Below are 21,680 nucleotides of genomic sequence, written 5' to 3' on the forward strand. Positions count from 1 at the left end.
TTAACGATAGACAAAAGCTTTGTAACTCAAGAAAACATCATTTTATGGTACGACATTTTACCAAAAATCAAACTTGTGAGTTGCAAAAAAGCTTTGACAGTTTAGTCCAGAAGCTCATGAATCTAACATGTTACATGACCTCATTAAGTGAACATCAAGGTTAACAACTCTTTTTCTCAGCACAAGCCACTGACAAGTTAAGCCATAAAGTCATCTACACTTTCAGCAGACAAGAGACGACCTGAGTGATGTGGCAGTAGGAAGACATGTGCACGACGCCCATCGGATAACTGTTTCGGTCACCACAATATCAATCTGCTCAAATTCACCAAGACCAATTGTATGGTTCCTCCTGCTCTGGATGCCCAGAGTTCTAGATCCATTTGATCCACTCTTTCTAACTTCTGCTGTCTTATCTCTTACCACTTGCTCAAAGCTTACAGGAGACTCTGACAACATAAACACCTTTCCCACACTGGCATCTGTGACATGAGTCTAATAGGTTTAAATCCTAGGACTCCAGACGGACATATAACTTTGGATATAGCAATTTACAGTTTAAGATGAAATTTTTTTAAAAAAACTGTGAAATTACCTTTATGAAGTAAATCCACATCAGATGCCCTAACAGACAAATCAACTTCATAACTCCCTTGATCAACAACTAAACTTGAGCCGAAGAATGTAAAACTAGGCAGTGTTAGAACAGGAGAAGCAAAGTCATGGCCATTTGATCCATTAGTACTACTGAAAGAGAATACAGCGGATCCATAGGAAGTTGTTGATTGTTCGGTTAGTAACGTAGAAAATGATGACTTGCACGTGAATTTTGGCGATTGGGCATCAATTAAAACGGCAGAACCTGTGCCAAAACTGATATCCTGATTCCGAGTCATAAGAGAAGAGCAGCAGGAGGCTTCATCTGAATGCACTTTTAGGCATGGCTCATTGAAATGCGGTGAGATATCCCGTACCCAAGCATGATCTGTTTAGTGACAAAATCATAAGTTTGAGGTAAGACAAGAAGTAAGCGTCCCAACTGATACATCTTCAACTGCTTCACTACTTAGATTAAGAACTGAAAAATCTATCTCAATCAGAGAAAATCAATTTATGAATTGGATCTTTTTTTTTATGACAAGGAAAACCGCAGCCGCTACCCTTTGGGTGCGCATAGGGTAAAACCGCCACTCCTATGCAATAGCTCGCAAACCACACAGCAAACCACACAGGAAAGATAATCCACACTAGGCAAACCCGGTGTGACAAGCTTGACCCAGAAGGCAAACCCCTTGCTTTCGCTGGCAAGGGGTTTCGAACTTGAGACCTCCAACATGGAAGTCCCAAACTCAAACTACTGGGTCACCCTGAAGGATTTTATGAATTGGATCTTCCAAAATTAGATTCCAGCTTAGGTAAGAAAAATTCAATCCATTGACTGAGGAATTTTGAAGATTCATCATCTTGAGAAGCAGGCTGAGAGCACAAAGAAAATGTGGTAGCAAATACGATATATCATGTTGTAGAGGTCAAAAACATGGTACAGCTGCACTCCAACAATTTCATATCCACAGGAATAAGAATAATTTTTTAGAAGAACATAAGATAGCAAGTCCTTCAGAAATTTACGGATCTGATGCAGTTACATATCTAATGAAATTCTAGATATTCTGGTTTTCACAGTTTACTATCCACTTCTACCCTTAGTAGGTTCATTCTATATTCACAAGCTTATGTGCTTGATCTATCTATCTTTTCAAATCAATTACTGATGTCAAACACAAATAAATATACATTTTTGATGCATCAAACGTCATTCATCAGTTCTATTTTCTTTGTCAAGATTATTCATCAGTTCTATTTAGGTAACAAGTATAATGAATTTGATAAATATCATGCATATTATACCTAGAATTTGCTGAGGTGTAAGCCTCTGGGAAGGATCCGTACATAGCATTCCTTTAATCAACTCTTTTGCTGAAGATGATATTGTATCCCAGCGATCAGAAGGAAACCGCAAATCAGCTGCCCTGACAGCATCAAAGATCTTTGACTTTGTCTTCCCCCAAAATGGTGGTATTCCACTAAGAAGAATGTAAAGAATAACACCAGTGCTCCAGATATCAGCTGCTTCATTATAACCTCCTGCCAGGACCTCGGGAGCTATATAAAATGGGCTGCCAACAGTACCATGCAAACTTTGACCTGGAATGAGAAAGTTGATGATGCATAAAATGATCAGAATAGGTATAACAATGTTGCATATAAGTTTTTCAAAGGAAAGGAGAAATTATACCTGGCTTGATGTAAGTTGCGAGACCAAAATCAGCTAATTTTATCGGAGAAGAAGAACCCTTTGTAGCCAAGAGAATGTTCTCTGGCTTAAGATCTCTGTGTACAATGCCTTTATGATGACAGTACATCACCACTGCCATTAGGTCATGGAAGAGAACCCTGGCCTCAGCCTCGGAAAATCTACCATGCCTCTCCAGCTGGTGGAAAAGTTCTCCCCCAGCACAAAGCTCCATTACTAGATGTACACAATCTTCTTCCTCATAAACCGCCTTGAGATCTACAACATTTGGGTGGCCAGAAAGCCTGGTCATTATTTCAATTTCAAGCTTGACACTTCGCACATCCTCCTGAGTCACCAATCTATTTTTTGCAATTGATTTGCAGGCCAACACCTCTCCGGTGAACTTGTCAGAGCATGTCCTGATTATCCCAAACTGCCCCCAGCCCAGCTGTTCTCCAAGAATGTAACGATCATGCAGATTGGCAGTATGACTTGCATCCAAAATGGTCCCACTCAAGTTTGCAACTTTATAGCAACATGATGTATAAAATGATGATTCAGTGTTGCTGTTGCTCTTGGCAACAGCCATACGAGAATTGAACCCAATATAACCAGAGGATACCAATGAAGATCTCAACTTCCGTTTCTCCAATCTCGAAAACACTGACTACCTTGTCGAAGTTATCCTCTCCAACAACTAGGAAAACAAAATTTTCAAGTCAAAATAATTGATTTTGAACCATACAAATTTGGTCAACATACTAAAAGAAGCTTCCAATAACCAGATGGTGAAGTCTGTGTCTACATTTGCCGTTCAACTAATCTGGTCATTATGCCCAATAATAATAAACTCGTCACATCACAAGATCATACTCTAAGCTGCAAACGTGAAAACCAGCTGGATCTGACAAGTCAAAAAGCGTGCACAAACTCAATTTCAAGTTCACATACTGCAAATTGAAGTTCTTACAATTTACAAGATAATAACTTTCAGAAAAACCACAGTACAAAAACAAAATTCAGCTAAGCCTATCTTTGGACAGATCCTACAACTATCAGTCTGTTAATAAAACGAAAACAACAAACAACAAACATAAAGAAAAAAGATTTAATATTTCAAAAAAAAAAGATACTGTACTCTACACATTTTCACAACTAAACCCAACTAGCCAATAAAATCAACAACATACGTCACCAAGAAAAACAATTTAACACCCTGATCAACTCCCAAAACACAAACTAGCAAACACCCACAAGCAGAAAACACACATAAAGAAAGATGGCTCCAAGAAACATATTCAAACTGACGAGAACCTCGAAAACAGAAAAAGACCCAGATCCATTTTTTTCAAGAAACGCATAAAAAAACGAACTTTTTTTCAAATCAAAGGTAAAAGATACAAATACAAAGAAGGGGCAAGACAAAATCACGAACCAGAGAAGGGAATTGGGTCGGAGTTGCTATCAATTTCTTTGCCCACAACCCACAGGGAGAGAAAGAGACCACCTGTGGAGTGGGGCTGTCTGGTCGCCTTCAAAGTTCTTAAGCTTAAACCCAACCCCTACACACAATATTAATTTGATTTCTATACGCGGAGTCTTTTGCGTTGTGCTATAGTATTTATTTTCTTTCTTGCTTTTTACTTTTTGCTTCTTTGTTCATGTGTCTGATATTCGTATTGAAATTTCATTAATTTAAATTTATATGGTGTTAAATTTATTTTGAAAAAATCATGTATTATCATGAATCTTTTCATGAAATCAAGGTCTTTGATTAAAAAAAGTAGTTTCGTTGGTCCATATCTGATATACGTGTTGAAACTTTACGTCTGATATACGTGTTGAAACTCTACGTTGTTACAGGGTTCATTATGGAAAAATTCATTTGAATTTGCGTGATGTAGGAATCATTTTGAAAAACACTTATTACCAAGAATCAAAATCAAGATTTTTTATTTTAAAAAACAACTGCATTGGTATATGTCTAATATACGTGTTGAAATTCGATTAATTTGAATTCACGTTATTGCAGGGTTCACTATGAAAAATTACTTATTACTAGAATTTTTTTATATCAAAAACTCAAAATTAAAATATTTAATTAAAAAAAAGAAAGTAATTTCATCCGATGCACCACGAATGAATTTCCTTTGGTGCTTTGTTGTTTGGTTAGGTTCCATTGCTTTTGAATTTTAAATATTTGAATTTAATTATCATTATTTTTTATACCCATTTGCCCTACCTTTCTGAGTTGTGTACGTACGTACATAAATAATGCAGATACCCTTTGAACGTGACATCATCCGTCATCTCTCAGAATCTTAGTTTTTATGTAGACCTGAAAAAAATACACTTTATGTGAGTACATTTTATTTGAATGGATAAGAATTTAGGAAATAAAGGAATTTTTTTAGATTTATAGGGAGAAGGCATAAATTTTTCTTTGAATATATCTTAAAAAGTCAGTTTCATATTTAAAATATCATGACGATTTATTACATATATTTACTATTTAAAGTGAATTTAATACCACCCTAAATATGTAATGTCGCTCTCACAATATGTTGTGTATTACACTCGTAGTCATATCAGCGATACGTCAGTGCTATGTCAAAAATTATAAATTTTTATATCCTTTTTGTTTTGTTTTCTTTATAATTAACTTTTCTTTTGTTAACTATATTTTACCTCGTTTGGTGTGAGGGATAAGCATAAATAGTCCTGGGATAAAATTTAGATGTCTTGTTTGGTTGACATGTTTGGGATAACTTATCCCACCATTTATAGCACAGTGATCGAATAAATTATCTCATATACATGGTGTGATAAGTCATTCTAGGATAACTAACCACATGATAGTTAATCCTGGGATAACTAGTTCCCCAACCAAACAATCCCTTTGATTATTAAAATTATCTAATAGTTATATCTTCTCTTCATAGCAAAATTATAAAGAAGAAACTTCCAGTAATGGCCGTCAAGAAAACTGTCCGAAATCCGAAGTTTATTTGTGGAGTGGAAGAATTCTGTCGTTTAAAAATGAACCACAAGAAAGCTGCTTCAGTTTCTTCCATTGATTGACCATGAAAAACGAGCTTTCACTGTATCACTTCACTATGAAGTACAATTTGTTGTGACTCGCCAGTTGCAAATATTTTTCAGAGTCGAACATATATTTTTTTTTCTTTTCTATGTTCTTCATGGAGGTTTCTTAAAAGATAGGGATAATAGAAAATAATTTTCTTCCCCTTTTCAGTCAATTAATCATCATATTCATTCAAAAAGCCTACTGTAGCTCCAACGGCTAAGAAACCCCCAACATTTTACCACATCGATGATGTGAAGAAACTTCTTGTTAAAAAACACAAATAAAAACCAACAAATCTTAGGTCAAGTATTATATCCGGTACTGTTTTAATTATTTTTATTGGGAGATTTACGGGTAAAAGGGTTATGTTTTTTAAGCAACTTGTTTTTGGGTTGCTTTTTGTGGACAATTTAAGCTTAATGGTGAGTGAAGAAGATGTGGAGGCTAAGGTATGAAGAAGAAGAGATGTCGGGGGGTGGGTTGGAATAGAAGGAGAATTTTTTATTTTATTTTTACTTTAATAATTATTTGGTGCGCGTGATTTTTTATTTATTTTTAATTATCTTGTCACGTCAATTTTAGGGGGGGAATAAATTCACTTTTAACTAGTAAAAGTGTGTAATAGGTTATTATAATAGTTTAAGTGTGTAACTGATTTTTCGGGACAAGTTCAGAAGGAAATCTATGCCTTTTTATATGATTATAATTTTTTGAAATTTATCATTTTAAATGTGGCGTAATATTCATGTGATTGGAGATTTTCCTTTTTTAAACCAAAAGTAAAATAAAAGGCATGAATTAATTGTTTTTATAAATTTAGAAGTGTATTTTTCTTTTTAAATAAATTAAAAATGAAAGTATGTGACATATCTTGGGTGTAATAATCATTGTAAATGACTAAATTTTAATTTGTTTTTGGAAAATAATAATAATCAAGACAAGAAAGATAGCGATAAGTAATAAATTTGATTTCAATAATTTATGCATAGGTTACAATCTTTATAAAATATTATAAAAAGATATAATCCCCTAATTCTTCTCCCCGCGATCATCAACTCAAAGTGTTGCTTCATTCTTGAATCAATGGATTATTTATTGAAATTTCACCGCGAATGCAGGGCCAAACTTTGATCACAATTGTGGAGATATGAGAATTTGTGGATCACAACTTCAACTTGGAGATAATGACTTTTTTGTATTTCAAAGACATACAGTTCACTACTCAAGAATAGAGTTTCTCTATGCATTTCTCTTCTCTTTTTTCTTATATTATGAAGATTCCTTTATATAGGCATGAGATAAGATCTTGGAGGTATTTTTGTCTCCTAGTAATTTTAAACTACTTTGGGTTTGAAGAATATGAGTTGGCCCGTCTTAACAACTTAACAATCTGAGCCAAATATAATTTGGACTTTATTTAAGTCATGTAATTTTAATTCAACATTATTTATCAATAATTTATTTAAGCCAATATTAATTCAACATTATTAATCAATAATTTCACTTGATCAACAGATCCATAAATTTGAATTTAAATATAAGTTTATTGATAATTCACACTTTACAATCATTTCGCTGAAAGAAAACAAATGATTTATTGAAATAGGGGATAGAAGATGTTTCTTTATTTGGATGGACCAGATCATAAATAAATGCTTCCAAGTATTATTATTATTTTAAAAGAATTCATTTGTGTCAAATTTTTCATTTTTTTAGATAGCTATTATAAATTCATGATTAGGATTAAAATTTTGTTAGATAATATTTATATGAGGTTCCTCTTTAATAAAATTTGAGTGCTCACATAAATATTCCAAATAATGTCATAGTGACACAGTTCATTCAATGTACAACAACTATTGAACTACTTCAACAAATCTATGAGTAAGAAATAAAGCGCCTGATGAGGATTTCATAATTTAATTATTAGTGATGGTTTATCTGTCTGATATGACTATATGATAAAATATAAAGGGAAAAAATCATAATATATCTCTCAATTTTGTTATTTAGAACTGATATGTCCTTCGTTACAAAAGTGACTCATATATGTCCCTATCATTATAAAATTGACAGACATATACCCCTCAATGTTACAAAAATGGCTCACATATACCCCTACCTTTATGAAAGTGATAAAATTAATTTTGAATTAATTTTTTTGATTCTTCATATTTAAAAAATTATGTATTTGATCTTTTTCACACATAAATTATTTTTTGACTTCTTATTATTATTTGAGTTTCTTATTCTTATTTCAAATTTTTTTTCATTCTTTAGTGTAAAATAAGATAAATAAAAAGAAAAAAGGTGCGAATGAAAAAAAAGATTAAAAAAAAATAAAACAACTTTTTTTGCTATTGTAATTAATTTAGTATTTATATCTGTAAAGTTTTTTAGGATATTTATAGTAAAAATTATAAGAAAATAAGTGAAAGAATAAATTTGACCATCAAAATAATAAATTCAAATTTACCGTTAAATTAAAAAAAGTAAAAAAAAAATGTGTGAGAAAGATAAAATATATCCCTACATGGATTGTTTTTTTAATAAAAATTAATTTAAAATTATTTTTTTCATTCCTGTTAGAGAAAAAGGGTATATCTGAGTCGTTTGTGTAATAATAGGGGTATATATGAGTCACTTTCAGAACGAGGTATATCAGCCCTAATGACAAAGTTGAAGGGTATATCAGACCCTTTCCCCAAATTTAAAAGAAAGTGGGTAAATGATTAATCTTTTATATGAAGAGTTCCTCTTTGAATAATAAATATCGTAGCTAGATTAAGCTCTCGTTTAATCATAGATTTTAAAAAGAAAAAAATGAAAAATTAAAAAGTTTGAATATCTACTTAGCTTGACCATAGAATTTATTTAGTTTTTGAAATTAAATGTTCAAATCTCAAAAATAGCTTCAAATCTCTTTTCGGCATAGAAACGGCCATTGAATTATTTAAAATTTGTCCCGAACTTTTATATTTGATTGGAAGTTTCCCTATCTTTTACAAATGAATATATTTATTCGACTAGTTTAAATTTCAAACCCTACTCCAAACTTTTATATTTATAAAAAATCGGGAAAATGTACAAGTACCCCCCTAGACTATTACCGAATTTCCAGAGACACACCTTAACTAAACTAAGGTCCTATTACCCCCCTGAACCTATTTTATTTGTAATTTTGTACACCTTTTTGACTTACGTGGCATCCAAACATCTCCCACGCGCTTGAGCTGCGTGGAGTCACGGAATGTGCCACATAAGCCAAAAGGTGTACAAAATTATATAAAAAATGAGTTCAGGGGGGTAATAGGACCTTAGTTTAGTTAAGGTGTGTCTAGGGGGGTACTTATGCCATATCCCTAAAAAACCTTCACTGTTCAGATTAGTCTTCTATGTTTTTTATTTGGGAAAATGCATAAGTACCCCCCAGCCTATACCCAAAATCCCTGAGACACACCTAACATTTACTAAGGTCCTATTACCCCCTGAACGTATAGGCAGAGGGGGTACTTATGCATTTTCCCTTTTTTTTTTTGTATATCATTCAGTTGCAGCTAATGTTTTGACCTTGATACAGTTGAGTATTTTTTACAGTTTTTAAAATTTATGTATACAAGTCATGTTTTATATATATATATATATATTGAAAAATTATGTCGAAGTCCAAACATATTTTCAAATTCAAAACTTCACCTAAATCCAACTTTATGTATTTTTTTTAAAAAAAACCTAAGATGCTTCTTGTATTCAAACTATCAAGATCAATTTAACAATGAGTCGTTTGATTTGGAGACAAAATATGTTGAGATTAGTTATGTTAAAATTAGTTATATTCAAATTAGTTATTCTAGTATTATTTCAGTCGTTTGATTTGTTGTATTAAAAACAACATGCATTTCAAAATTTCTAATTAAGACAAAGTTGTTTGAATACCCCCACCTTATTATTCAATAGAAAAGGAGGTTGAGGGACCTGAGAGGATTTTTGTCATTTTCATTATTTTATCTTAAGGTAACTAATTCGATATTATTATTTCACTATCTAATAGGAATAACTTACCCCAATATTAATTATTAATCGTTGCATAACTTCTCACAAGATTAATAATCAAATTTTGGATAATGTTGTATGAAATTTTTATCACAAAAGTATCTATGTTTGCTTAGCATACCAATCAAATGACCCCTAAAAGTGTGGTGTAATTGTTATTCTTGCAATCAATTCAATTGATTTTTTTGGGATAGTTTCAAATATATACAAGAGGAAATACATCAAATCCCCTTTGAACTTGGTTGCAAAATTTACTTTGATACTTTAACTACACGGGTGTTCAAATATCCCCCTAAACAACTTTCAAGTGAATTAAATACCCCCTTAATGGCTGATGTGACAAATAAAATAAAAAACACGTAAAAAGCTAAAAATTAAAGAGAAAAAAAATAATTGGCTATTTTTATTTTCTTTTCAGCCAATAAGAATTTTTATCTTCATCTTCCTCACACCCCACCACCCCTATCCACCAACAACCCTAGCCCTTTTTCTTCCTCACACCCCACCACCCCTTGCCACCCTTAACCACCACCTGCACCACCTCCTCATTTTCTTTTTCGAGCTCCCCACTTTCTTTTTCTTTCTTCGAAATCCTTCACCTTCACCCTATTTCTCCTTCTTTGAACCCTCAATCTGCACCCCTATTTTTTCTTTTTTCGAACTCCACTGTCTCAGCCACCACCTGCATCATCCCCTTCTTCTTCTTCTTCTTCTCCTCATTTTCTTTTTCGAGCTCCCCACTTTCTTTTTCTTTCTTCGAAATCCTTCACCTTCACCCTATTTCTCCTTCTTCGAACCCTCAATCTGTACCTCTATTTCTTCTTTTTTCGAACTCCACTGTCTCAGCCACCACCTGCATCATCCCCTTCTTCTTCTTCTTCTTCTCCTCATTTTCTTTTTCGAGCTCCCCACTTTTTTTTTCTTTCTTCGAAATCCTTCACCTTCACCCTATTTCTCCTTCTTCGAACCCTCAATCTGTACCTCTATTTCTTCTTTTTTCGAACTCCACTCTCTCAGCCACCACCTGCATCATCCCCTTCTTCTTCTTCTTCTTCTCCTCATTTTCTTTTTCGAGCTCCCCACTTTCTTTTTCTTTTTTCGAAATCCTTCACCCTCACCCCTATTTCTCTTTCTTCGAACCCTTAATCTGCACCCCTATTTCTTCTTTTTTCGAACTCCACTCTCTCAGCCACCACCTGCATCATCCTCTTATTCTTCTTCTTCTTCTTTCTCCCCGTTCTTTCTCCTTCCTTCTTCGATGAACTTCTTTCTCCCCCTTCTTTCTCCTTCTTCGGAATATTCATATCCCATTTATTCTCACTTATTCTTAGATGTGATAAACAACGAAAAAAAAAAAAACCAACAACTTATTATTGCTTCAAGATCACTACTTATGAAGGTGTTTATTGATTTGATGAAGTTAAAACTCTTTTTAGTGAAAAATTTATAATTTTTTCATCTCAAAATAAATTTTTAGTTATAACTATGTATTTACTTTGATAATGTGCCTTAAAGATTGAATGATTTTAGATGATCATTTTTCCTAATATGTATAACCTACGCTGAATATGTGGTAAATAAATTTATGGCCGGACATTCTGCATAATTATCAAAAAAAATTATGATTATTCATATAAGAGAGCAAAAAGTAAATATGTATTCATTTCGTATGAATTTTCTCTTAAGCTATGCGAAATGTTCAATTTATCCTTTATTTTAAAATAAGGACAAATTTGTTCTTTTTTTGCATAGTTTAAGGACAAACATCGTTGCTCCTCTTGAATATATTGACGATTTTCATGAATCTGTTTCAGGGTCTCCATTTCATTGAAATGAAACTAGTAACGATGAGAGCATATTTTACCACAACTATTAATAAATGACAAATTTGTTTCATTTCACATTACTTAGGACAAATTGATTTTGTCCCTTTGTTTTTAAATAAATATTGCTTCGCTTTTAGCTTAGTAGGCGTTTGACCATAATATTTGAGAGCTTGATTTTAAGCTTTAATTTTAGATCAAGTGTTTGTTTGTAAAACTAGCATAAAAATTTAATTTCAAATCATGATTTCAGATTCAAATATCTTCAAAAAGTAGGTTTTGAAATTTCAAATTATAATTGATTTTTTTATAAAAAAAATCGACCCATAAATTTATATATTACAAAAACAAATCATATAGGAATTTTAAAAATTGCAAAACATGAATTATGTTCGATTTATCAAAGAACAATTAGTTACTACTATTATTAATTTACATGATGATAAATATTTATAATGTTATGTGTATTTTAAAGTTTATTATAACATATAATTATAAATATATATTTTTTAAAAAACAACATGGAGATGTGAGATTTATTAATTTGCCGTCTTAGGATATTATGATACCTTATGAATGAAGTATGAACTATGATGTGTTTATGTTGTAAAATTGTATAAGGGGACGTTTGGTAAGGAGTATTAGGAAAATTTTTTTATGTATTATGTATGGTATTATTTAGTACTATCTTTGGTAGGAATTTTGGGCATATGTATAACTAATCCATTGATTATTTGTACACCTACATGGTATTATAGGATGTACTAATACCTCTATTTGGTGGTATTAGTAATACATATGATTTAACCATGAGAATATCTATGTAAAGACAAAAAAAATAATTATTTAGAGAGAGTTGTTTGTTGCTAAATAAATTTAATACAAATCAATTAATATTTAAAATGTGAGTTGTTTAACATTTACTAATTGAAAAGACAAATATATCACCACATGACGTTTGTGATCTTAATTGAATGTATTATTTGTTGATATATTTGTGTTTTTCTAATTGTTTGTATTTTGAGCAATTTATAAAATTGCATACATATTAAAATTACAACTTGTCATTTTTATGTGTAAAATGTAGATGATTTATTCTATTTCACTCTCATTTACCGTCTTTTCGATTTTAAAAGTATATGCTATATCTTTTTTAAATAGAAAACTGATGTTTTGTGCATGATCAATTTATTAAGATGAAATTATTTACCCTTAAATAATTCAAGTGAGAAAATAACAAACATGTTAATTTTGTTTTTCTCCTATCTAGTTAGAAGACCACCAAAAAATAATATTGCCCAACAATTATCTACATTAACCCAATTAGATAAAATAAAAAAATTCATAATAATTTAATGGTATAATTGAAAAGAAGCTTTTTGTAAAGTTTTAGCTCAAACACAAGTTAGTGAAAAATAATGAACCAAACATTTGATAAAAATAAACTCTGCATTACTAATATTTGTACCAAACAACCCTAAGCATTTGAGAAGTTTAATAATTTTCACAAATTATTGAATTTTTATATTTATGAAAAAAATTCAAATCTAAAAAAACGCGTATTACAACTCTAAATAAAAATTATAAACTTCAAATCATTTAAAGGCGCTTAGTTTCTTAATAATTTTATTTTTACGGGGAAGAAATAACCCCGTAACTTACCTGGTCGTAAAGTTTACGCTGTCGAAGTAGTATACAAATTGGGGATCCGATCTGGGATAGTGTATTAAAAGTGACAAAGTAGTTTGTTAATTAGGCAGGAGTCCTCCAAGTTTTAAAAATTAGGTAGAAGTGACAAATATATAATTAATATTAATGAAATTAAAAAATCTTTCCTCAACAACCCCAAACTGTTAACTTTTACACTTTTACCTTATATTTTACCTCAAAATACCACTTGTCCCTTTTTTTTAATTGGAGACTTGTGAGGCATTCTTACCTCATTGTTCCGATCTTCTCCTCCAAATTAATTTTCTGCAACTCCAAAATTAGGGTTTCCAATTCATCAAAACCCTAATAATCGATTCGAAATTCCCCTTTACGGTATCCAATCATCAGTTCATTGAGCTTCTCAATCCCCCTTTGTCATGATCAAACCCTATTCGCTCGCTCTAAGTCACTGGGTTTATATCCACTGATCACATCAGAAGCTCGAATTTTCAAATTTCACTGGGTTTGTCTCCCAAAGATCACATCAGAAGCTCGAGAAACTCGCAAATTCAAAGAGAGAGTAGGGTCGAACATTCAAGATTACAGAAGGTAATGGAAATGGATGGAAGCAAGCGTGTGTTCCAGCGGTTGGGTCCTTCTTCACAAGGGGACAACAGTAATAATAAACAGCAAAAAGTTTGTTTTCATTGGAGGGCTGGAAGATGTAACAGATTTCCATGTCCGTTCTTACATAGAGAATTACCGGGACCGCCACAGCAGCAGCAACATGCGGCAGGGAATGGAATGTCGTCGTCGAAGCGGCCTCATGGGTTTTCTGATGATAATCGAGGTGCGGGAATGCGGAGAAATCCAAATTTTAACAATACATGGGGGAGAACTGCTGCTGGCGGAGGTGCAGTTGTGAGGAAGACAGAAAAAGTTTGTAATTATTGGGTTAAAGGGAATTGTACATATGGAAACACCTGTAGGTATTTGCATTCATGGACTACTGGGGACTGCTTCACATTGTTGACAACACTTGAAGGGCACCAAAAGGTGATTATTATGTCTATCAAGAATGTGAAGACCCATTATGTGAAATCCTGTTCTGTTTTTATATCTGAAATTTTGATTCTGCTGTTCATTGAAGGGGCAGTACAGTTTCCTTTGCTCTTCAGTATTGGGTTGGAATTCTGTTATTGTTAATTAAATGGGTATTGAAACAGGTTGTTACAGGGATTGCTTTGCCATCAGGCTCGGATAAGCTTTATTCAGGGTGTACGGACAAGTCAGTACGAGTGTGGGATTGCCAGTCTGGGCAGGTTCTCCTCATACTTTTTCCTTTCATAATTACATGAAAATTGGTACAGGAAAATTTTGTCTTCTTTGCTTGAAATCCCCATATTGTATAAAAATTAGCTGGGAAAATCTAAGAAACAATGTCAATTACTCGGCTCTACTTCTTCCCCTACTATGTGAACTGATCACTTTTCTCCAGAATAGTAATGCTATCTCTTTTTTGTTGCATCAGATTTTAACAGCATCCCAAGAATAAGGAGAATTTTTTTTCCAGTTAGCCTGTTAAGATTATAAAATATGAGGCTTCTGCCGTACTGAAAGTAAAACCAAAAGAATAAATTGATTCAGTTTTTGACCAGTTGTAACAAAGCCAAGTTCTGAAACTCTAAGCTACCCAGAAAGAGAAAAAAGTAATTTTGAAGTTGAATCTGAAGGACAGATAGCTTGTCTATGTGATAAACATTCTTCCAGATTTCCATCTGAAGTATAATCAAGTAGTCTCTTGCCAAAATATTCCACTGGATATGATGATTTGTGAGACTGTAGTTTGTAGCTTTGGAGGATCATGAATGGATTCTTATGCTGTGGTTTCCTCCTGTTGTAGTGTGCAGGGGTTGTCAATTTTGATGGTGAAGTAGGTTCTATGCTGAGTGAAGGACCATGGATTTTTGTGGGTTTAACTAATCTTGTCAAGGTGAATTGTCAAACAGAATTATTTTATTATCTTTCTTTGCTTGCAGTTCATCTCTCTCTCTCTCCACACTTTGGGCATCCCATACATAGACATGCATATCTATTTACAAATACGTTCAACACTCTTAGTATAGTGAATTCCATTCTTTCTTCACGGATGTGTCTGATAACTTTGCAGGCATGGAATACTCAAACAGGAACTGACCTCAGTCTTAATGGGCCAGTTGGACAAGTCTATGCTCTTGTTGTTGGCAATGATATGCTCCTTGCTGGTACGGAGGTAAGTGTGTATGGTTAGTTATATGTTTACTAAATAAAGGAAAAGGAGAAGATGGTATGGAACATAAGTGCTTGCCTATCAACCTGGTCTTTCAGTCTGTAAATTAACTGGAAAGTACTGCAGGATGGGATATTGGCATGGAAATATAATGGGAGCACCAACAATTTTGATCCAATCAAAGCATTGACAGGACACACCCATCATGTGGTATCGCTGGTCGTTGGAGCTAATAGATTATATTCTGGTTCCATGGACAATTCAATAAGAGTAAGTTGGTCAGAAGCGATGTGGATTCTCTTGTCATTTTATGTTTCTCTATTTCCTCTTGATGTGTAGAGAAAGCTAGGGATCTAGAGTTCTGCATTTTAACCTAGACTTTGCAGTTGTTATTGTTTTGTTCTTACTGCTGCTATTGTGTCTTCAGGTGTGGAACCTTGAAACTTTAGAGTGCTTACAGATCTTGACAGATCATACAAGTGTTGTTATGTCTGTTCTGTGCTGGGATCAGTTTCTTTTATCATGTTCACTGGACAAAACAATAAAGGTTTATGTTTGTTCTTTTTCTTGAAAAATTTAGCTCTCTTAATCTTATCCAATCATGTGTTGATGATTGTGCTTGTTTTTATAGGTTTGGGCTGCTAATGATAGTGGGAACTTGGAGGTTACATATACTCATCAAGAGGATTGTGTAAGTGAGACTGCTTTGTCTGTCCACATTTACTTTATGATTCTTTGGTCTCACATATCATCTAGATAAATGGCTCGGAGTATTAATTAAGTCAAAACTAAAACAAACTCATTTGGTGAAGACCAAGTTTTAAAATTTTCCTTCTGGAAGTGATATGTTAGAGAAAATAGAAAAGAAAAATTGACGGAAGCTTTCAACAACATACCCAGTGTAATCCCACAAGAAAAATTGACGGAAGCTTAGAATTATCAATTTGTTTGATAGGGAAGAGATTCATAAAATGGTTTGTGATTACTTTTGATGAAATATTCTTTAATAACTGTATTTAGTAAATAAAGTTATACTTGTGGTTCAATATACTCCCTAGAACAGAAGTCATACTACATTGATGTTATTGAAAATTCTTGAGTTAATTACTAAAAGAGTAATATATTCATGGTACAAACTATAAAGAAAAATGGTATCCTGTCCCAAATAATGGTGTTTTTTTTATAAGATAAGTGGTATTAATAACAACATCAAGAAGATGCAAGATTTACAAGATATGGCATTTGAGCTTACAAAAAATCTCTGGCTAACTATACAAACTATCTAAGCCAAAACTAATGAGTTAGTAAAATCCTGAAGTTCTGCATTAACAGTAGGATACAAGTTGGACCAACTAAACAAATTTGCAATGCACCTAGTCTTCAAAATGCCTAAAGCAGTTGCCTCTCCATCAAAACATCTCTTGTTCCTCTCTAACCAAATACACCAAAAAATACAAGCAGGTATCATAATCCAGATCTTCTTGATGGCTTTGTCAACTTTCTATAGGCTCCAACTCTCGTATGCATCCTTAACTGTGAGGGGTGTGGTCCAATCGATGCCAGAGAGACAAAAAAAATGCTCCATAATGGTATTTAAAACATGAAAGTAGAACTTTTTAACTTTTAATTTGGTCTCGGATTGATGATTGGCTCTACTTTGTCTAAAATACAAAGGTATATTTGGAACTGCATAAAGCACTCCTTAAAAATTGAGATATTCGATTTTTTTTTTTTTTCGAGAAAACTGTAGCAAAAAATATATGTTATGTGAATATCCAAATATTAGTATGATCATGTAAAATGGTTCATAAGGGAGTACCATATTAAAATCCTTCTGCAGGGCCTTTTGGCGAAGCAAAACCTATGAGTGAAATTATTTTTTTTGATTGAAACTGGTAATATTGTATTCCTCAGCATTAAGGGCTATGCTGGCCACCTCCAAAAGTGTTAGTTACATAGAAAAACCAACAAAAAAAACAGGACTACTTACAAATCTCCTATGAAATCCACTAGTTGAATTTCTTCTTCTATGTTCATTTCTTTACACCAAAAACCTAAAGTGGTAATTACTTTCCACTTAATCTTCCCTATAGTGCATTCTTTCCCTACAAAAATTCTCTGATTTCTCTCCTTCCAAATGATCCACCAGATAGAAGCAGGTACTGTTCTCCACCACCTCCTCTGGCTCTTACTGCCTCCCCTTCTGACCCAACAACTTAGTAGGTCTGCTGTATGTTCTGGCATAATCCAATTTAGGCTCTTTATATTGGTGAATAGAGCCCATACTTGTGTTGTTACTTTGCAGTGGAGAAACAGATGATTGTTGGTTTCTAGAGCCTCTTTACAAAGATAACACCTTGAGGCAATAATTTTTCCCCTCTTTTGAAGTTTATCATGTGTCAGGCAAGCCCTTCTAGTTACCAACCAAGTGAAACACTTCACCTTAGTAGGGGCTACACTTTTCCATATAGTACTCCATGGCCCTGATTTCTTCCCTGCAATTGTGGCTAGATCCCTTTTATACATTCTGTTCACATAGAATTGACCATCAGTATGATGCCTCCATAGCAATTTATCTGTTTCCAGATTTGTGCCAGGAAAATCTCCAATCAAAGCTAGCATATCCGATACCCACTCTATTTCCCAATCATTAAGAAACCTCCTAAAGAGCAAATTCCATCCTTGTGGGGACCAAACCTCTTGTATTTTGCTGTCAGGATTCAGGCAAATGGAAAACAACCCAGGGAATAAATTTTCCAAGGACCCTTGATTATTTTATTGTGAGTTGAATTCTGAAAACTCGTGTTTTGCTTCTTTGTTGTATGATGGTAATGTTAAAGTTGCTAAATAAAGGCAGTATATACTTTAGAAACTATAAAAGCTAAATATTAATTAAATTCTACAAAAAATTGAATTATTTGGATTTTTGAAAAATAGATAGAATCCTGAAGTAAATTTATTATTCAGCTCTAATAAGAAAAGATACAAGGATATTATCTACAAAAAAGAAATAAGATAGTAGTCTATGAATCAACAGTTTTTTCTTTGGATAAAGTTATTGAAAAGGAAATACGCCTCAGGAATAGGAGATTAGCCAAACAATTGAGTAGATTCAGTGGGAAATAGAAGTGATAGTGATCAAGTTTGTAGGGATGTTGAACAGGAGAATCTAGGAGTGTTAAGAAAAATTGCTTGCTTGCTGTTTGATTTCGTCGACAAACATTAGACTTAAGCTATTTCCTGGAATATAAGGCCCTGTTCAAGAAAAAAAGGCATGACCTTTTGTTAGAAGTCACACACTGAAAGGGTTATGGAGCTGATCATGAGTCATTGGGGTAATTTCAATACCAGCAAAGACTAGTATTATTGTGGACAGGTGCTCTCAGAATTATATAGCCAAATTAGATTTTTCAGAAGTTTCTCTAATTGATCCTCCTCTTCATGGAGGAAAATATGCATCACTTAGAAGTAATAGTGTATCTATGCCTTTGCATCTAGAATTAATATATTTTGCTATCAAATGTACACGATGACACTTTTAATTTTCTAAACAGAAGATTGAGCCTAAAATTTCGTCTGATCATTAGCTATGTCCTATTTTACTGGAATGAGACAAAACAGAAACATATTTCAAGATCAACTAATTGAAAAGACTGGTCTGCTAGACCTGGCACCTTGTCCCACAAAGTTGTAATTTGGAAGTGCTTTAGGAGTCTCCAGGAAGAGCTCCTAGATAGGGTACGATCTGATAGGAAGATGGATAAATTTGTTGTCAATCAAATGGATAGACAATACGACTTTGAAAGACAGGTTTCCAGATTTATACATGATTTTAGTTAATGAAGAAAGCTCTCTACCAGGATGTGTTAGTGGGGGAGCAACCGGAGTCTCTAATTTAGTAGGAACTTGAATGATTGGGAGATAGATAGAATTAATTTTCTTTTGGAACATTAAAGGAGGTGTGCTTGATTATGTGGAAGATGTTATCCAGACGTGCATCTTGTAGATTATCTCAGTAAGGGGATTGGATTTGGCAAATTCAAAAAATCATGTTTTGGACGGTTTATGAGGGATTTAGGTGGTAGGTTTTGCTCTTTTGACTACTATTGTAATTATTATTGAAGTACATCTTTGGTGTAGTTCTTTGTTTATTATAGATACGACAACAACATACCCGGTAAAATCTCATAAAGTGGGGTTGTGAGAGGCCACTATCTCTTCGAGGTTGAGAGATTGTTTATGATAGACCGAGATATTTTCTGATAGACCCTCGGCTCAAGCAAATCAAAGTAGTAATTTAAATAAAAATGGGAGCGGAGAGAAATATGACAACTAATACAAAGCAGTGGGAGTACACATGTAAGGAGCCATAGCTAAAACATCAAGGTGCGATCACCTAAACGCAACAAACCACTAAGATATTAGATACCAAAAGCTAAAGAATACATGCATAGGCTAATACTACGACCGACACGATGCTCTATATTACCACCAAATCAATTACATGAATAGGTTAGTAATAAGACAACTCTCAACTCTCAACTCTCAACTCTCAACTCTCAACTCTCAACTCTCAACTCTCAACTCTCAACTCTCAACTCTCAACTACCGACTAACCTTCTAGCCTTATCCTCGATCGTCATACCCTCCTATCTAAGGTTATGTCATCGTAAGCGGAAGATGCTCCATATCTTGTCTAATCATCTTCCCCAATACTTTTTCGGTCTACCTCTGCCTCTCTGCCTTTCCTTGACTATGTCTAACCTCTCACACCTCCTCACTGGGGCATTCACACATTTCCGCTTCACATGCCCAAATCATCTCAGTCCCCTTTCCTCCATCCAATGTCCACCATAGAGGAAGATAAGAAAATCAATGCACCAATAACAATGACTTGTTTTGGTACTTGCGCCTTTATCTTTTTTGATGATGAGTGGAACATATTTTTATGAGTAGTCTACAGAAACAGTTCAATTTTCTGCACTGTAAAAGTATGTGGAGAAGCTGGTGTATGTTCCTCAAATTTAATGGATGACATTCATTAAATTTGGAACTTGCGCTATCCAGATGGAAGAGACTGAGAAGAATTTGAATTCATTTTGGAATATTTTGGATGGTTCGTCATGAAAGAAAATCATAGATGCTTTGAGTAGCATCATTCTTAAAGTTTAGATGTTGATAAAATGTGAAACTGTTGTAACATGAATGTTTTAAGGGACTCAGAGGGTTGTTTGGTTCATTTACTAGTTATGCCGATATTCATTATACTGGTGATTAATAAAGAAAGACTGTTATACATGAGTTGCTTATTTTGAAAGGGCATTTGGGTCTTTCAATAATTTAATCCTACATTGCCAATACCCATATTCTCACATTTCATCCTGCATAAAATTAAAACAACACGTAGATTCCCGTATTACCTAGTATAGGTATTATTTAATACCACAAACCAAATGCTGCATTAGTTATGCAAGTTGGTGCCCAATATCAGCCAACAATTTACACTTTTTTGAGTTTGATCCCATATTCTAACATCTTGTTGTACATTTCTGGGAGAAAATGATTGTTGTGGAACTCTAACTATTATACTCAAATTTTCTCTATTACTTTGGTGATTTGAGTAGATTGCATATAGAGCAGAAATTGAGGCTGGGTTGCTTTGCCTGCCAAACTTCCAATGATTTGTAGTTAGGTTCATAATCTATTTTTTGGAGACGTTTGCTCTGTCATTTAACGATGTTATCTTATCTTCAGGGTGTGCTTGCTCTCTGTGGCATGCATGATTCAGAAGCAAAGCCTGTATTGCTCTGCTCTCGCAATGACAACACCATCCGTGTCTATGATTTGCCATCGTAAGTTTGTCACTCTCTCTCTCTCTCTATGTTGTTGGAACTCATATTTTGTTCTTATTATTGACTGATCTTTAACACCATTACTTCTTCTGGTTAGCTTTTCTGAGAGGGGGAAGATATTCTCTAAGGAGAGTGTCCGTCGAATCGAGATTGGTCCTGCTGGTTTATTTTTTACTGGTGATGAATCAGGTCAAGTTAGAGTGTGGAAGTGGTCAACTGAATCCAGCAGTACATCTTGAGAGGATTAATGCATTTACAGCGATAACATTTCTTTGTTGCTGGCCAGCAATTATCTTATTTTTCTTCTCCCAGTGAGAAAATGTACCAAGCAAGGAACATATAATAAGATAAAGAAGTACCAGTTTTGATTTTCAGAGGTAGTTAGCTTAGAGCCTTGCCGTTTAGTTGCTTTTAACTATTGAGCTCTTGATGGGTTCCAGGCATATTTTTTCCTAGTCTGGTTTGTACTCAAAATCATGATATTCGTGTAAATCTCTGGAGGACATTTCTGGTCTGCCGTCCTGTATTGTTTTTCACGAGTTATGGATGTAGCTCAAAATTCTTGTGTTCCTTGAATAAGTTTGCTAATGTATGCACTACTGTTGCACATTGAAAAATGTTTCAATTACATCAGTAGTACTGGAACAGA

The 21,680-nt window shown here is 33.6% G+C and overlaps 2 protein-coding genes across 3 annotated transcripts; one reads left to right on the forward strand and one right to left on the reverse strand.

The window, feature by feature from the left end:
- On the reverse strand, positions 1 to 3,861 carry LOC125813263 (calcium-dependent protein kinase 26). 2 transcript variants are annotated; one of them, XM_049492751.1, is made up of 5 exons: positions 3,732 to 3,861; positions 2,297 to 3,200; positions 1,909 to 2,205; positions 596 to 985; positions 1 to 482 (listed from the first exon to the last, which is right to left on the reverse strand). In XM_049492751.1, the coding sequence occupies exons 2-5, from the start codon at positions 2,883 to 2,885 to the stop codon at positions 223 to 225; spliced, it is 1,536 nt and encodes a 511-aa protein (XP_049348708.1). In that variant the 5' UTR covers positions 2,886 to 3,200; positions 3,732 to 3,861; the 3' UTR covers positions 1 to 222. The 2 variants fall into 2 exon arrangements, with proteins under 2 accessions (XP_049348708.1, XP_049348709.1); XM_049492752.1 differs by lacking the exon at positions 3,732 to 3,861 and adding an exon at positions 3,611 to 3,728.
- A 9,355-nt stretch (positions 3,862 to 13,216) lies between these two features.
- Positions 13,217 to 21,680, forward strand: LOC125813316 (zinc finger CCCH domain-containing protein 48). Its single transcript, XM_049492810.1, has 9 exons — positions 13,217 to 13,966; positions 14,137 to 14,232; positions 14,814 to 14,903; positions 15,081 to 15,182; positions 15,306 to 15,449; positions 15,607 to 15,726; positions 15,811 to 15,870; positions 20,934 to 21,031; positions 21,129 to 21,680. Exons 1-9 carry the CDS (start codon positions 13,523 to 13,525, stop codon positions 21,268 to 21,270), a joined length of 1,296 nt encoding a protein of 431 aa, XP_049348767.1. The 5' UTR covers positions 13,217 to 13,522; the 3' UTR covers positions 21,271 to 21,680.

This window comes from Solanum verrucosum, unplaced genomic scaffold, assembly GCF_900185275.1.
Source record: "Solanum verrucosum unplaced genomic scaffold, falcon-dt-bn FXZP01000189.1, whole genome shotgun sequence".
In the NCBI taxonomy this organism is placed as follows: domain Eukaryota; kingdom Viridiplantae; phylum Streptophyta; class Magnoliopsida; order Solanales; family Solanaceae; genus Solanum; species Solanum verrucosum.

Bases quoted from the DNA above. Each gene is read 5' to 3' on its own strand.
- LOC125813316 (XM_049492810.1), top strand. From the start codon at position 13,523: ATGGAAATGGATGGAAGCAAGCGTGTGTTCCAGCGGTTGGGTCCTTCT. The intron at 15,450-15,606 runs GTAAGTTGGTCA...TTGTGTCTTCAG, and splicing joins CCATGGACAATTCAATAAGA to GTGTGGAACCTTGAAACTTT. The intron at 21,032-21,128 runs GTAAGTTTGTCA...TCTTCTGGTTAG, and splicing joins CGTGTCTATGATTTGCCATC to CTTTTCTGAGAGGGGGAAGA.
- LOC125813263 (XM_049492751.1), bottom strand. From the start codon at position 2,885: ATGGCTGTTGCCAAGAGCAACAGCAACACTGAATCATCATTTTATACA. The intron at 2,206-2,296 runs GTATAATTTCTC...TTCTCATTCCAG, and splicing joins CGCAACTTACATCAAGCCAG to GTCAAAGTTTGCATGGTACT. The intron at 986-1,908 runs GTATAATATGCA...GTCACTAAACAG, and splicing joins TACACCTCAGCAAATTCTAG to ATCATGCTTGGGTACGGGAT.